The sequence below is a fragment of the Mobula hypostoma genome, chromosome 22 (assembly GCF_963921235.1).
Source record: "Mobula hypostoma chromosome 22, sMobHyp1.1, whole genome shotgun sequence".
Lineage (NCBI taxonomy): Eukaryota > Metazoa > Chordata > Chondrichthyes > Myliobatiformes > Myliobatidae > Mobula > Mobula hypostoma.
The window spans coordinates 2,653,368-2,666,446 of NC_086118.1; the positions used below are offsets into that span (position 1 = coordinate 2,653,368).

The 13,079-nt window shown below is 50.0% G+C and overlaps 1 protein-coding gene across 2 annotated transcripts in view; it reads left to right on the forward strand.

The window, feature by feature from the left end:
- Positions 1–4,219: 4,219 nt before the first annotated feature.
- Positions 4,220–13,079, forward strand: part of galk1 (galactokinase 1) — a 50,244-nt gene continuing 41,384 nt past the window's right edge. Inside the window, exons 1-2 of one of the 2 annotated variants that reach the window (XM_063030729.1) lie at positions 4,220–4,409; positions 11,838–12,027. In XM_063030729.1, coding sequence (XP_062886799.1) covers positions 4,242–4,409; positions 11,838–12,027 — 358 coding nt within the window. In that variant the 5' untranslated portion in view covers positions 4,220–4,241. The remainder of the gene's footprint in view (positions 4,410–11,837; positions 12,028–13,079) is intronic. The other variant, XM_063030731.1, reaches the window with a different exon arrangement.

Genomic DNA, 13,079 nt, shown 5'->3' on the forward strand with positions numbered 1-13,079 from the left:
GCAGCGTTTCCTTGGTGACAGGGCGGGGCGAGGGCGGGGCCGGATGACGTTCCAGGAAAGAGTGGGACCGGGGCGTGCCAGTGATGACGTCACTGAGAGGGGGGTTAGTTGTAGTCATAGTCGTACTTTATTGATCCCGAGGGAAATTGGTTTTCGTTACAGTTGCCCCAACCAAGAATAGAGTATAAATATAGCAATATAAAACCATAAATAATTAAATAGTAATATGTAAATTATGCCAGGAAATAAGTCCAGGACCAGCCTATTGGCTCAGGGTGTCTGACCCTCCAAGGGAGGAGTTGTAAAGTTTGATGGCCACAGGCAGGAATGACTTTTGGCGGTAATGCACCATTAAGCTGGATGCCAACCACCGTAAAACAAGATACAGAGAGAGAGAGGAATGACTTCCTATGACGCTCTGTGTTGCATCTCGGTGGAATGAGTCTCTGGCTGAATGTACTCCTGTGCCCACCCAGTACATTATGTAGTGGATGGGAGACATTGACCAAGATGGCATGCAACTTGGACAGCATCCTCTTTTCAGACACCACTGTCAGAGAGCCCAGTTCCATCCCCACAACATCACTGGCCTTACGAAAGACTTTAAGCAACATACATCAAAGTTGCTGGTGAACGCAGCAGGCCAGGCAGCATCTATAGGAAGAGGCGCAGTCGACGTTTCAGGCCGAGACCCTTGACGAAGGGTCTCGGCCTGAAACGTCGACTGCGCCTCTTCCTATAGATGCTGCCTGGCCTGCTGCGTTCACCAGCAACTTTGATGTATGTTGCTTGAATTTCCAGCATCTGCAGAATTCCTGTTGTTTACGAAAGACTTTGTTGATTCTGTTGGTGTCTGCCACCCTCAGCCTGCTGCCCCAGCACACAACAGCAAACATGATAGCACTGGCCACCACAGACTCGTAGAACATCCTCAGCATCGTCCAGCAGATGTTAAAGGATCTCAGTCTCCTCAGGAAATAGAGACGGCTCTAACCCTTCTTGTAGACAGCCTCAGTGTTCTTTGACCAGTCCAGTTTATTGTATTGTTGGTGCCCCAAGCGGGGTAACCCGGCATTTCCTGGGTTAAAGTGGCCATACGAAGTGACAGGGAAAAGGTAGGGATTGCAGTGGAGCAGGCTGGACACGACATTTGCACCATCGGCCCTTTTCATTCTAGTGTCTCCCCCCACCCTTCCCTCTAGGTCCTGACCAAGGGTCTGCACCCAAAATGTCGACTGTGCATTCATCTCCACAGATGCTGCCTGGCCTGCTGAGTTGCTCCAGTATTTTGTGTGTTGCTTTTGATTTCTAGCATCTGCGGACTTTCTCGTGTTTATTAACTCTCAGGATCTGCTTTCAGAGTGTGGTCACTGTTCCCAAGTGGGTCAGACAGTGATAAATCTGCAGTTCCAACAAAGAGCAGTCTGACAGGGAAGAAGTAACCACACAAAATGTCGGAGAAACTCAGTCCGTCAGGCAGCATCTGCAACTGAACAAACAGTCGACGTTTCGGGCTGGGACCTTTCAACAGGATTGTAAAGGAAGGGGGAAGGAGTCAGAATAAGAATGTTGGGGAGGGAAGGAGTACAAGCTGGAAGGTGATAGGTGAAGCCAGGCGGGTGGGGGGAGGATGATGAAGTAAGAAGCTGTGAGATGATAAATGCAGATGGCAAAGGGCTGGAGAAGAAGGAGAGGAGAGTGAAGCATGGGAGAAAGAGAAGAGGGCACAGCAGGTTTGGGAGTGAGATGATAGGCAAGTGAGGAGAGATAAAGGCCAGAGTGGAGAAAAGAAGAAGAGAGAGGCAGAGTGGGAAATGTTACCAGAAGTTGTAAAAATCGATGTCAATGCTGTCAGGGCAGAGGCTTCCTAGACAGAATATGAGGTTCCACTTCTGCAACCTGAGGTTGGCCTCATCATAGGAGAAGAGCAAGCATGTCAGAGCGGCAGTGAGAATAAAATTGATATGGTTGGCCACCAGGGAATTCTGATTTTTGCAGATGGGGTGGAGGTACGCACCAAGTGGTTCCCCAATCTACATTGGGTCTCACCAATGTAGACGAGGCTGCACTGGGAGCACTAAATACAGTGAACGAATCCAACAGATTCACATGTCAGGTGTTGTTTCATCTGGAAGGACAGTTTTGGGACCCTCAATGGAGGTGAGTAGGCAGGTGTAGCACTTCTGCCACTTGCCAGGGGGAAATTAATGAGGAAGGAATCATAGAGGGATTGATCCCTCCATGTAGTGTGAGGGAGGTCAAGGTATGTTTACTAGTAGGGTCCCGTTGAAGATGGTGGAAGCTGCGGAGAATGGCGTGCTGAATGTGTCGGCTGATGGGGTGGTAGGTGAGGACAATAGGCACTCTATCCCTATAAGGTGGCGGGAAGCTGGGGTGAGCACAGGAAATGGAGGAGATGTGTGTAAGTGCATCAATGGTGGAGGAAGGGCAACCCTATTCTTGAAGGAGGAGGACATCTCTGATGAAATGGGAAGGAAAGCCTCATTCTGAGAACAGATAAGGTGGAGACAAAGGAACCGAAAAAGGGAATGGCAGTTTTACAGGAGGCAGGGTAGGGAGAGGTAAAGTCGAGATAGCTGTGGGAATCAGTGAGTTCATAAGATACATCAGTAGGCAGTTTCTCTCCAATGATGGAGACAGAAAGATGGAGAAAGGGAAGAGAGGTATCAGAAAAGGGCCACGTGAACTTAAAGGCAGGGTGGAAGTTGGAAGCAAAGTTGATGAAATTGACGAGCTCAGCATGAAGCAGCACCAATGCAGTCAGCAATGTAGCTCGGAAAGAGTTGGGGAGTATTATCAGGGAAGGCTTGGCACATGGACTGTTCACATAGCCAATGAAAAGAAAAGCAAGCTGAGGCCTGTGTGGGTGCCCATGGCTACTTCTTGAGTTTAGTGAGAGTGGGAGGAGCCAAAAGAGAAATTGTTGAGGGTGAGAACCAGTTCCACCAGACAGAAGAAGGTTGAGATGTTGGTGAAGATAGTAATTTGCTGTGACATCCGGCTGTTCCCAAAGAATATAGGATGGAGGAAGAAGCTGGAAACCACCTGTTTGCTTGATATACTCCGGGTTAGACATAGGAAAATAGTGTCACCCTTTCAAGTTGATTCTCCAACCTGATGGCATGAATATTGACTTCTCTAACTTCCGCTAATGCCCCACCTCCCCCTCGTACCCCATCCGTTATTTATTTTTACACACACATTCTTTCTCTCACTCTCCTTTTTCTCCCTCTGTTCCTCTGACTCTACCCCTTGCCCATCCTCTGGGTTCCCTCCCCCCCTTGTCTTTCTCCCTGGGCCTCCTGTCCCATGATCCTCTCATATCCCCTTTTCCAATCACCTGGCCAGCTCTTGGCTCCATCCCTTCCCCTCCCGTCTTCTCCTATCATTTTGGATCTCCCCCTCCCCCTCCCACTTTCAAATATTTTAGTAACTCTTCTTTCAGTTAGTCCTGACGAAGGGTCTCGGCCTGAAACGTCGACTGTACTGCTTCCTAGAGATGCTGCCTGGCCTGCTACGTTCACCAGCAACTTTGATGTGTGTTGCTATCTTTTGGTGAAAGTGGAAAAAGGTTATAAATGTAACAGAATATATTGGTTTACAGGGGTTAGATGATGTTAAAGTCCAACATATACTCAGAAGTGGTTTCCCTCTCAGATTAGTTTAATAAAAGGAATCTTTGTGACAGGATGAATGGGAGGGGGGAATTAAATTGCACATGGGATGATGGTTTGAATCAGACCGAAATGGAAACGGGAATAGTAACGGCATAAAAGGTAGACTTCAGAGTGCCTATAAAAAGAATTCACCACCCCCTTGGAAGTTTTCATGTTTTATTGTTTTACAACATTGAATCACAGGAGATTGCACATTCAGAGGTGTCTGCCACTGTAAAAGCAAAGGAAGCATTATTTGCTTAAAAGATTGAAGTGTATAACGCTGTTATATTTGATTTTAAGAGATAAAAAATGCGATGTTTGAGAGCGCCGCTTCATGTGATGAATATACTTTAACATCAGCAGTTTCACTCAAACTATGTCGTTATTACTGTCCGCCCCTTAGTTCCTTTGTCCCTATCACTAATTTGCCGCGATGCCATTGGGCAATACTTGGTACGTCCCGCTCTTGGCCAATGGGAAGAGAGCATTGCCGGGCGTGGGCGTGGCTGCCGGGTGCTGATTGACAGGTGTGACGAGCCGGGCCCGGCCGGCCGCGGCGCGATGGCGGAGCCTGGGGTCGGTGCCACGCGGGCATTGCTGGAGGAGTCGGTGCGGGCTTTCCGCCGGGTCTATCCCGACTGCGAGCCCAGGATCGCCGTGGCAGCTCCGGGGAGAGTAAATCTAATTGGAGAGCACACGGATTATAACCAGGGGTTCGTGTTACCCATGGTGGGTCTGGGTCAAGGGAATGGAGAGCGGGAGTGGTCACAGGGAGCTGGGGGGGGAGGGGAGGGTGAGGGGTGGGGAGGTGTGGGAACTTCTACTTTGAAAAAGGCACACTCGACAACTTCATGCCAAAGAAACAACTTTGTCTCCAACTTCAAAACGTCACGTATATACAGAGTGTTTGACAACCGGTACGGGATAGCGGGGGCACTAAGTACACGAGGGCCACCGGAAGAACGGGAGGGAAGTAGACACCCCCCACCCCTGATATCCTAATTAGTACTAACTTACTTTTAAAAACACTCACATTACAACACTTCCCCCTTTAAACTCCAACATCCCCAAATGTAAACTACTAGGAAATTTTAAAAGAAGTGGTGTTATTAACTTGCGTACCCCTGTAAACTTATACTAGTACCTTAGCAACAGTTTACCAGTACAAAACATCTGGAAAACGTGACAGATTCAACTTTCAATCTAACAACACAAAATAAACTGTCCCATCAAAGATTCAGTCTGTCAGGAGGTTTACGAGTGCGCTCTGATCTGTGCATTACCCCCGGTGACCCAGCGGGCACCGTTGGTGAGGGTGATTTGGGTGGATCTGGTGTTGGGGGCATGAGAGGGGTCTGTGTGTCTGCGTGAGGATGTCCTTCCTCTTCAGGCGACCCTGACCTCTCTGCCAGCGTCTCACCCTCTGGCAAAGTCACTGGTGGACATGCTTCCACCGTAGTCTCACTCACAGATAGAAACTCCATGGAACTGTCTGCCTCTGAGCCGGTATCATGACACAGGCGCACATGGTCCTGATGTCTGCAGAACACACGCCCATCAGTCAGCTTAACAACCTGGAAGACGGGACCACTCTGCTTAAGAATAACCCCAGGCAGCCATTGCTGATTGTTTCTCACATAGACATTGTCATCCGGTTTTAACTGTCTCTCTCGCACATGTTGATCATGTCCCTCCTTCTGCTTTTCCTGCTTTCTCTCCACTTTTGCCTTCATGTCCGGGCACAGCAGGTCCAGTCTTGACTTGGGCCTACGCCCCATCAGCATCTCTGCTGGAGCGCGGGCAGTGGTAGTCTGTGGCATGAGGCGGTATTTAAACAGGAAACTTGAAAGCCGCATGCTAAGAGAGTCCCCTGTCATCCGCTTCAGGCCTGCCTTCACTGTCTGAACAGCCCGCTCAGCCAAACCATTTGAGGCTGGGTGGAAAGGGGCTGTCCGAATGTGATGAATGCCATTCTGCTGCATGAACTCACCGAACAGTTCACTAGTGAACGTAGGGCTATTATCAGTGACCAGAGTGTCAGGTAGCCCGTGGACTGCAAACACTTGCCTGAGGTTGTCTATGGTTGAGGGGACTGTGATGTTGCTCATGATGTGAGCTTCGATCCGTTTAGAATGCACATCTACCATGACAAGAAACATCTGCCCCATAAAAGGGCCAGCAAAGTCCAAATGTAGCCTAGACCAGGGGTGGTCTGGCCACTCCCATAGGTGCAAGGGAGCTGCTGGTGGCGTATTCTGATTAGTCTGACATGGTGTGCGTGATATTACCTTGTTCTCCAGATCCTGATCCATTCCTGGCCACCAAACATAGGATCTCGCAAGGCTTTTCATTCGAGACACTCCTGGGTGAGCCTCATGAATTTCCTCCACAATCTGAACGGCCAGGGGAAGGCACGATGACCCTCGTCCCCCAGAAAATGCAGCTATCCTGCAGACTGAGTTCTGTCTTGCATTTGGTATAAGGTCTGAGTTCCTCTCTTTCCACGACTCTGGGCCAACCTTGTAAAAGAAAAGTCTTGACTTGGGATGGGACTAGGCCCCTCTTTGTCCACTGCTTGATCTGGGTCGCCTTTACAGGTGTCTCTGACAGCCTCTCCAATGAAAACACAGTCTCTGGAGGCACATATGTAGTAACAGGTGTCTCAGGTAAAGGTAGTCGACTCAGTGCATCAGCATTTGCATTATTCCCACCCGCTCTGTACGCTATAGTGTACTGGTAGGCTGACAAGGTAAGAGCCCAATGCTGTATCCTGGCTGAGGCTAGCGGTGAGATGTATCTAGTCTCACTGAACAGGCTTATCAGTGGTTTGTGGCCCGTATAAATTGTAAATGCACGTCCATAAAGGTACTGATGAAAGCGTTTGACCGCAAAAATAATTGCCAGACCTTCTTTGTCTAGCTGTGAATATCCCCTCTCTGCAGCTGTCAGGGTACGTGAAGCAAAACCAATAGGCTTCTCTGAACAGTCCTCCATTACATGCGAGAGAACTGCCCCGACTCCATAGGGCGAGGCATTGCATGCCAGGGTGATCTCCTTGTCTGGGTCATAGTGAACAAGCAGCTTCGCTGAGTGGAGAAGTTCTTTCACTTCCTTGAAGGCTTTCTCCTGCTCTTCACCCCACTGTCACTTAGTGTCATTGTGAAGCAGCTTATACAGTGGGATCAAAACCTTTGAGAGGTTCGGAAGAAGCTTGCCATAATAATTCACTATGCCCAAAAATGATCTGAGTTCTGTGACAATCTTAGGGCTTGGGGCCTCCTTAATAGCTCTCACTTTGTCCTCCACAGGGCAAAGCCCCTCAGCTGTGATCTTGTGTCCCAGGTAAGTCACACTCTATGCCAGGAACACACATTGTCTGCGTTTCAACCACAGCCCTGCGTCTGAGAGCCTCTTCAGCACCCGTTCTAAATTAGCCAGATGCTCCACCGCCGTAGCCCCCGTGATCAAAATATCATCAAGATACACTGCTACGTGTGGAATCCCCTGCAACAAAGTGTCCATTGTCCTTTGGAAAAATGGCAGGGCTGGACGCCCCTCCAAACACCAGGCGATTGTACTTGAATAATCCCCTGTGCGTATTAATTGTGATGTACTCCTTTGAATCCTTGTCGAGCAGCAGCTGTTCGTAGGCATGGCTCATGTCCAGCTTTGTGAACAGGGTCGCAAACAGGTCATCCACCCGTGGCAATGGGTACTCCTCCAGCCTAAAGACCTGATTCACTGTAAGTTTATAATCCCCACATATCCTCACCGTTTTGGCTGCCTTCAAAACTGGAACAATGGGAGCCACCCACCTTGAAAATTGGATGGGCTCAATAATGCCCAGCCTCTGTAAACGTTCCAGCTCCTCCTCGACTTTGCCTTTGAGCAACGACCTGGGCTTAAAAAAACGTGTAGCTTCAGGGTCGACATGGAGTTTCACTGTCACTCCCTTCAGTGTTCCCAGCTCGCCCCTGTACCGCTGCAGAATGTACTCCATCGTGTGTGCATACTTAATTTCATGCCAGTTTAGCTGGATTTTGTGAAGCCAATCGCGACCCAAAAGACTGGGTCACCTGCCCTTAGCTATCACTAGCCTGGCTTCAGCCTTCTGACCCCCAGCTGAAATGTCCACATATGACACCCCTAAATGAGGTATGGGCTGCCCCGTATAGGTCCTAAGTTTGAGCTTTGATGGTCTAATGGGAGGCAGGTTAGACCCCCATGTCCTCCTGTAGGTCTCCACACTAATGACTGATGCAGTAGCCCCTGAATCAATCTCAAACTTAATGTCCTTTCCCCTGACAGTGACTGTGGCATAATATGGTTCAGGTGGTTCCTCATCTGTTTCCACTCCAAACATACTGTAGGCACACACTGCCTCTTCATTCGCTTCTTTTAGATGGTGTGTGGCTGCCTGAGTCTGTAGAGCTTTCCCCCGCCCAGGCTTAATCTTACCCTTTGAACTTCTGCACTTTTTAGCTAAATGTCCCTTTTTGCTACAAGCATGGCAGACGGTGTCTTTGAATTTGCAATTATTTGCATAGTGCGTCCCTCCACACTGGAAACATTCCACCCGCTTTGCCTGTTTACCAGTCTCCCTCCTGACTTGGTGCACTGCTGCTGACTGCGACCCGATACCCTTGACATTATTAGCAGCCATCTCCATGCCTTGGGCAATCTCTAAGGCTTTCTTGAAAGTCAACTGTGGGGTTTCCCCTAACAGGCGGCGTTGTATGTCGGCATTATTAATGTCGCATACCAATCGATCACGGAGCATGTCTAACAACACCGCTCCGAAATCACAATGCTCCAACAGCTGCCGAAGCTCGGCCACAAAATTAGCCACAGACTGACCTGGCTTCCTGAAACATAGTCATAGTCATACTTTATTGATCCCAAGGGAAACTGATTTTCCTTACAGTTGCCCCAACCAAGAATAGAGTATAAATATAGCAATATAAAACCATAAATAATTAAATAGTAATATGTAAATTATGCCAGGAAATAAGTCCAGGACCAGCCTATTGGCTCAGGGTGTCTGACCCTCCAAGGGAGGAGTTGTAAAGTTTGATGGCCACAGGCAGGAATGACTTCCTATGACGCTCTGTGCTGCATCTCGGTGGAATGTGTCTCTGGCTGAATGTACTCCTGTGCCCAACCAGTACATTATGTAGTGGATGGTAGACATTATCCAAGATGGCATGCAACTTAGACAGCATCCTCTTTTCAGACACCACAGTCAGAGAGTCCAGTTCCATCCCCACAACATCACTGGCCTTACGAATGAGTTTGTTGATTCTGTTGGTGTCTGCTACCCTCAGCCTGCTGCCCCAGCACACAACAGCAAACATGATCGCACTGGCCACCACAGACTCGTAGAACATCCTCAGCATCGTCCGACAGATGTTAAAGGACCTCAGTCTGAGGAACTTGCACAGTTGGACTATCACAGAAGGTTTTGGATTTATAGCAAGAGGATTCGAGTACAGGAGCAGGGAGGTACTACTGCAGTTGTACAAGGCCTTGGTCAGACCACACCTGGAGTATTGTGTGCAGTTTTGGTCCCCTAATCTGAGGAAAGACATCCTTGCCATAGAGGGAGTACAAAGAAGGTTCACCAGATTGATTCCTGGGATGGCAGGACTTTCATATGATGAAAGACTGGATGAACTAGGCTTATACTAGTTGGAATTTAGAAGATTGAAGGGGGATCTGATTGAAATGTATGAAATCCTAAAGGGATTGGACAGGCCAGATGCAGGAAGATTGTTCCCGATGTTGGGGAAGTCCAGAACGAGGGGTCACAGTTTGAGGATAAAGGGGAAGCCTTTTAGGACCAAGATTAGGAAAAACTTCTTCACACAGAGAGTGGTGAATCTGTGGAATTCTCTGCCACAGGAAACAGTTGAGGCCAGTTCATTGGCTATATTTAAGAGGGAGTTAGATATGGCCCTTGTGGCTAAAGGGATCACGGGGTATGGAGGGAAGGCAGGTACAGGGTTCTGAGTTGGATGATCAGCCATGATCATACTGAATGGCGGTGCAGGCTCGAAGGGCCGAATGGCCTACTACTCCACCTATTTTCTATGTTTCCTGAAATGGTTCCCCACGATTTTCACTAGTTCGTCAAATGGAACTTCCCCCTGTTTCCGCGGTGCGGCTAAATTCCTTATTAAAAGTAAGTCTTTGCCCCACACACACTCAGGAGAATAGAGCGCTTCTTAGCCTCCTCCATAATTCCATTAGCACAGAAAAAGTGTCCCAGCCTTTCCTCATACTCCGGCCAGTCCTCATTTCCTTCCAGAAATTCACAGATAGTTCCAAATGTAGCCATACTGAACACGAAAGCTCCTGTTCGAAAAATGTGCCGATACCTTCACAAAACCAGTTCACCTCATTGCCAAAAATATGTGGTAACTTCTACTTTGAAAAAGGCACACTCGACAACTTCATGCCAAAGAAACAACTTTATCTCAAACTTTAAAATGTTACGTATATACAGAGGGTTTCACAACCCGTACGGCATGGCGGGAATACTATGTCCACGAGGGCCACTGGAAGAACAGGAACGGAAGTAGACCCCCCCCCCGATATCCTAATTAATATTAACTTACTTTTAATTACAGTCACATTACAACAGGAGGGGAGGGAAGTGGGAGGGAGGGAGTTGGCGGGGAGGGAAGTGGGAGGGAGTGAGTTGGCGGGGAGAGAAGTGGGAGGGAGGGAGTTGGAGGGAAGTGGGAGGGAGGGAGGGAGTTGGGGAAGGAAGTGGGAGGGAGGGAGTTGGGGAAGGAAGTGGGAGGGAGTTGGCGGGGAGGGGAGTGGGAGGGAGGGAGTTGGCGGGGAGGGGAGTGGGAGGGTGGGAGTTGGCAGGACGATGGGGGAGGGGGAGAGGAGGGGAAGGGAAGCGGTTAGGGTTGAGGGTGAAGGGGCAGGGTTGAAGGGAGAGGGGTTGAGGGGAGAAGAGGCAAAGGAGATGGGCATGGGAGTTGTGTGAATGGGAGGGGCGAAGGGGTAGGGGGTGAGCGGAGTGATTGAAGGGGTAAGGCAAGGGGTGGTGGAGGAAGGGCATGGGGAGAGGGAGAGGGAATGGGGTGAAAGGGGAGTTTGGAGGGTGAGGAGGGGAGATGGCAGAGTGGTGGGGTGAGGGAGAGGATGTGGGATGAAGGGGTGACGGAGGAGTGGTGGTGATAGGATGGAGGGCTGGAGAGAGGGCTAGGCTGTGGGGATGGTGTTGGAGGGATGGAGTGAGGGTAAGCAGGTGAGAGTTTGATGGAGGAGGGTGAGGGAGGGACAAACCTGGGGAGGAGTTGTATGAAGCGATGGGGAGGGGTGGACAGTTGGGGAAAGGGGCTGGGTGTGGGGAAATGGAGGGTGGAGTAGGGGGCGGGCTGTGAGGGGGTTGGAGTGTGTGGGAGAGGGGAGGGGGGAAGCTGTGGTGGGGAAGGGCGGAGGTGGAGAAGGGGGGGGAGTGTGAAGAAGGGTGTAAGGTGCAAGGATGGGGACAAGGGAGGTGAGGGTGGGGTATGGTGGGAGAGGAAGGAGCTAGAAGGGAGAGGGGAGGGATGGAGGTGTGGGGAGTGGAGGAGAGGTGGGGATGTTCATGGGAAGGGCTGGGCAGGTGGGAGGGTAGGGATGTGTACGGATGGGGTGTAGGAAAATATAGCAGGAGGAGGAAGGGTGAGGATGAGAAAAGGGTGGGGAAGGTGGGTGTTTTCTCTGGATGGGAGTGGTCTGTGATTGAGGGGGTACAATGCAAGAAGGTTTGTGTGGGGGAGGGAATCAAGTGAGTGGATTTTAAAGGGGGGCATCAGTGATGGGGAATTGTTGACGATGTGGGGTACAATTTCAAGTGGAGTAGGGGTGGGGATAGAGGGTGTGAGGAGGAGATTGATGGAGGGTAGGGGAAAGGGGAAGAATGTGGGGACAGGGACGAGATGGGGAAGAACTTGGGCAGAAAGGCGGAGGAAAAGCAGACATCACGGAGGTGACAACGGAAGGGGTAGGTGCATGGTTGGGAGGAAAGTGGGCATGGGGGATTGGAGAGGAGGAGTGGAATGGAAGGAGAGCACCTGACTGGTAGAGAGATTGCTGAATGGAGCAGGGGAAAGGAAGGTTTTGAAGACAGTCTGTGATGACCTGTTTATCCCGTAGGCTCTCCCAATGGTCACTGTGGTGGTCGGGTGCCAAAGCACAGATGGAATCATTTCGCTTTGTACTTTGGCAAAGGAAGCAGATGACCCAAAGCAACTGGAATTTCCTGTGCCCTCGGAGGGAAACCCTTTGACCCCAGGGTTACCTAACTGGGCCAATTATGTGAAGGGAGTTATTCAGCATTACAGGGGTAAGGCAGCACCTGTGCCTCAACATTTCATTGTAAAATATTCTATTTTGTCGTGTCGTGCTATTGATTCTTTCAAAATTAGAGGATATAGAATAGGGTAAGAGGTTAGAGATTTAGGTGGGGGGGGGGGAAATATTGTGGGACATTTGTCACCCAGGGAGTGTTAGTACCTGAGAGTGTGTGGTGGTGTAAAATGGCTGACTGCATTTAGGAAGTGTCCTTACAAGCACGTGAACCAGGCATCACACACAAAATGCTGGAGGAACTCGGGCAGTATCTACAGGAAAAAGTACAGTCGCCGTTCCGGGCCGAACCCTTCCGCAGGACTGGAGGAAAAAAAGATGAGTAGATTTAAAAGGTGGGAGGAGGGGAGGAAAAGGAGAAACGAGGGAGGAGGAGGGGAGGGAAAGGAGAAACGAGGGAGGAGGAGGGGAGGGAAAGGAGAAACGAGGGAGGAGGAGGAGAAGGAAAGGAGAAACGAGGGAGGGAAAGGAGTAAAGAGGGACGGGAAGGAGAAACGAGGGAGGAGGAGGGGAGGGAAAAGAGAAACGAGGGAGGAGGAGGGGAGGGAAAGGAGAAATGGGCAGAGGGGAGGGAAAGGAGAAACGAGGGAGGAGGAGGGGAGGGAAAGGAGAAACGAGGGAGGAGGAGGGGAGGAAAAGGAGAAACGAGGGAGGAGGAGGGGAGGGAAAGGAGAAACGAGGGAGGAGGAGGGGAAGGAAAGGAGAAACAGGCGGTTGTAGGTGAAACAGGAGGGAGGACCATAAGACAAAGGAGCAGAAGTAGGCCATTCGGCCCATCGAGTCTGCTCAGCCATTTTGTCATGAGCTGATCCATTCTCCCATTTAGTCCCACTCCCCGGCCTTCTCACCATAACCTTTGATGCCCTGGCTACTCAGATACCTATCAATCTCTGCCTTAAATACACCCAATGACTTGGCCTCCACTGCTGCCTGTGGCAACAAATTCCATAGATTCACCACCCTCTGACTAAAAAAAATTTCTTCACATTTCTGTTCTGAATGGGCGCCCTTCAATCCTTAAGTCATGCC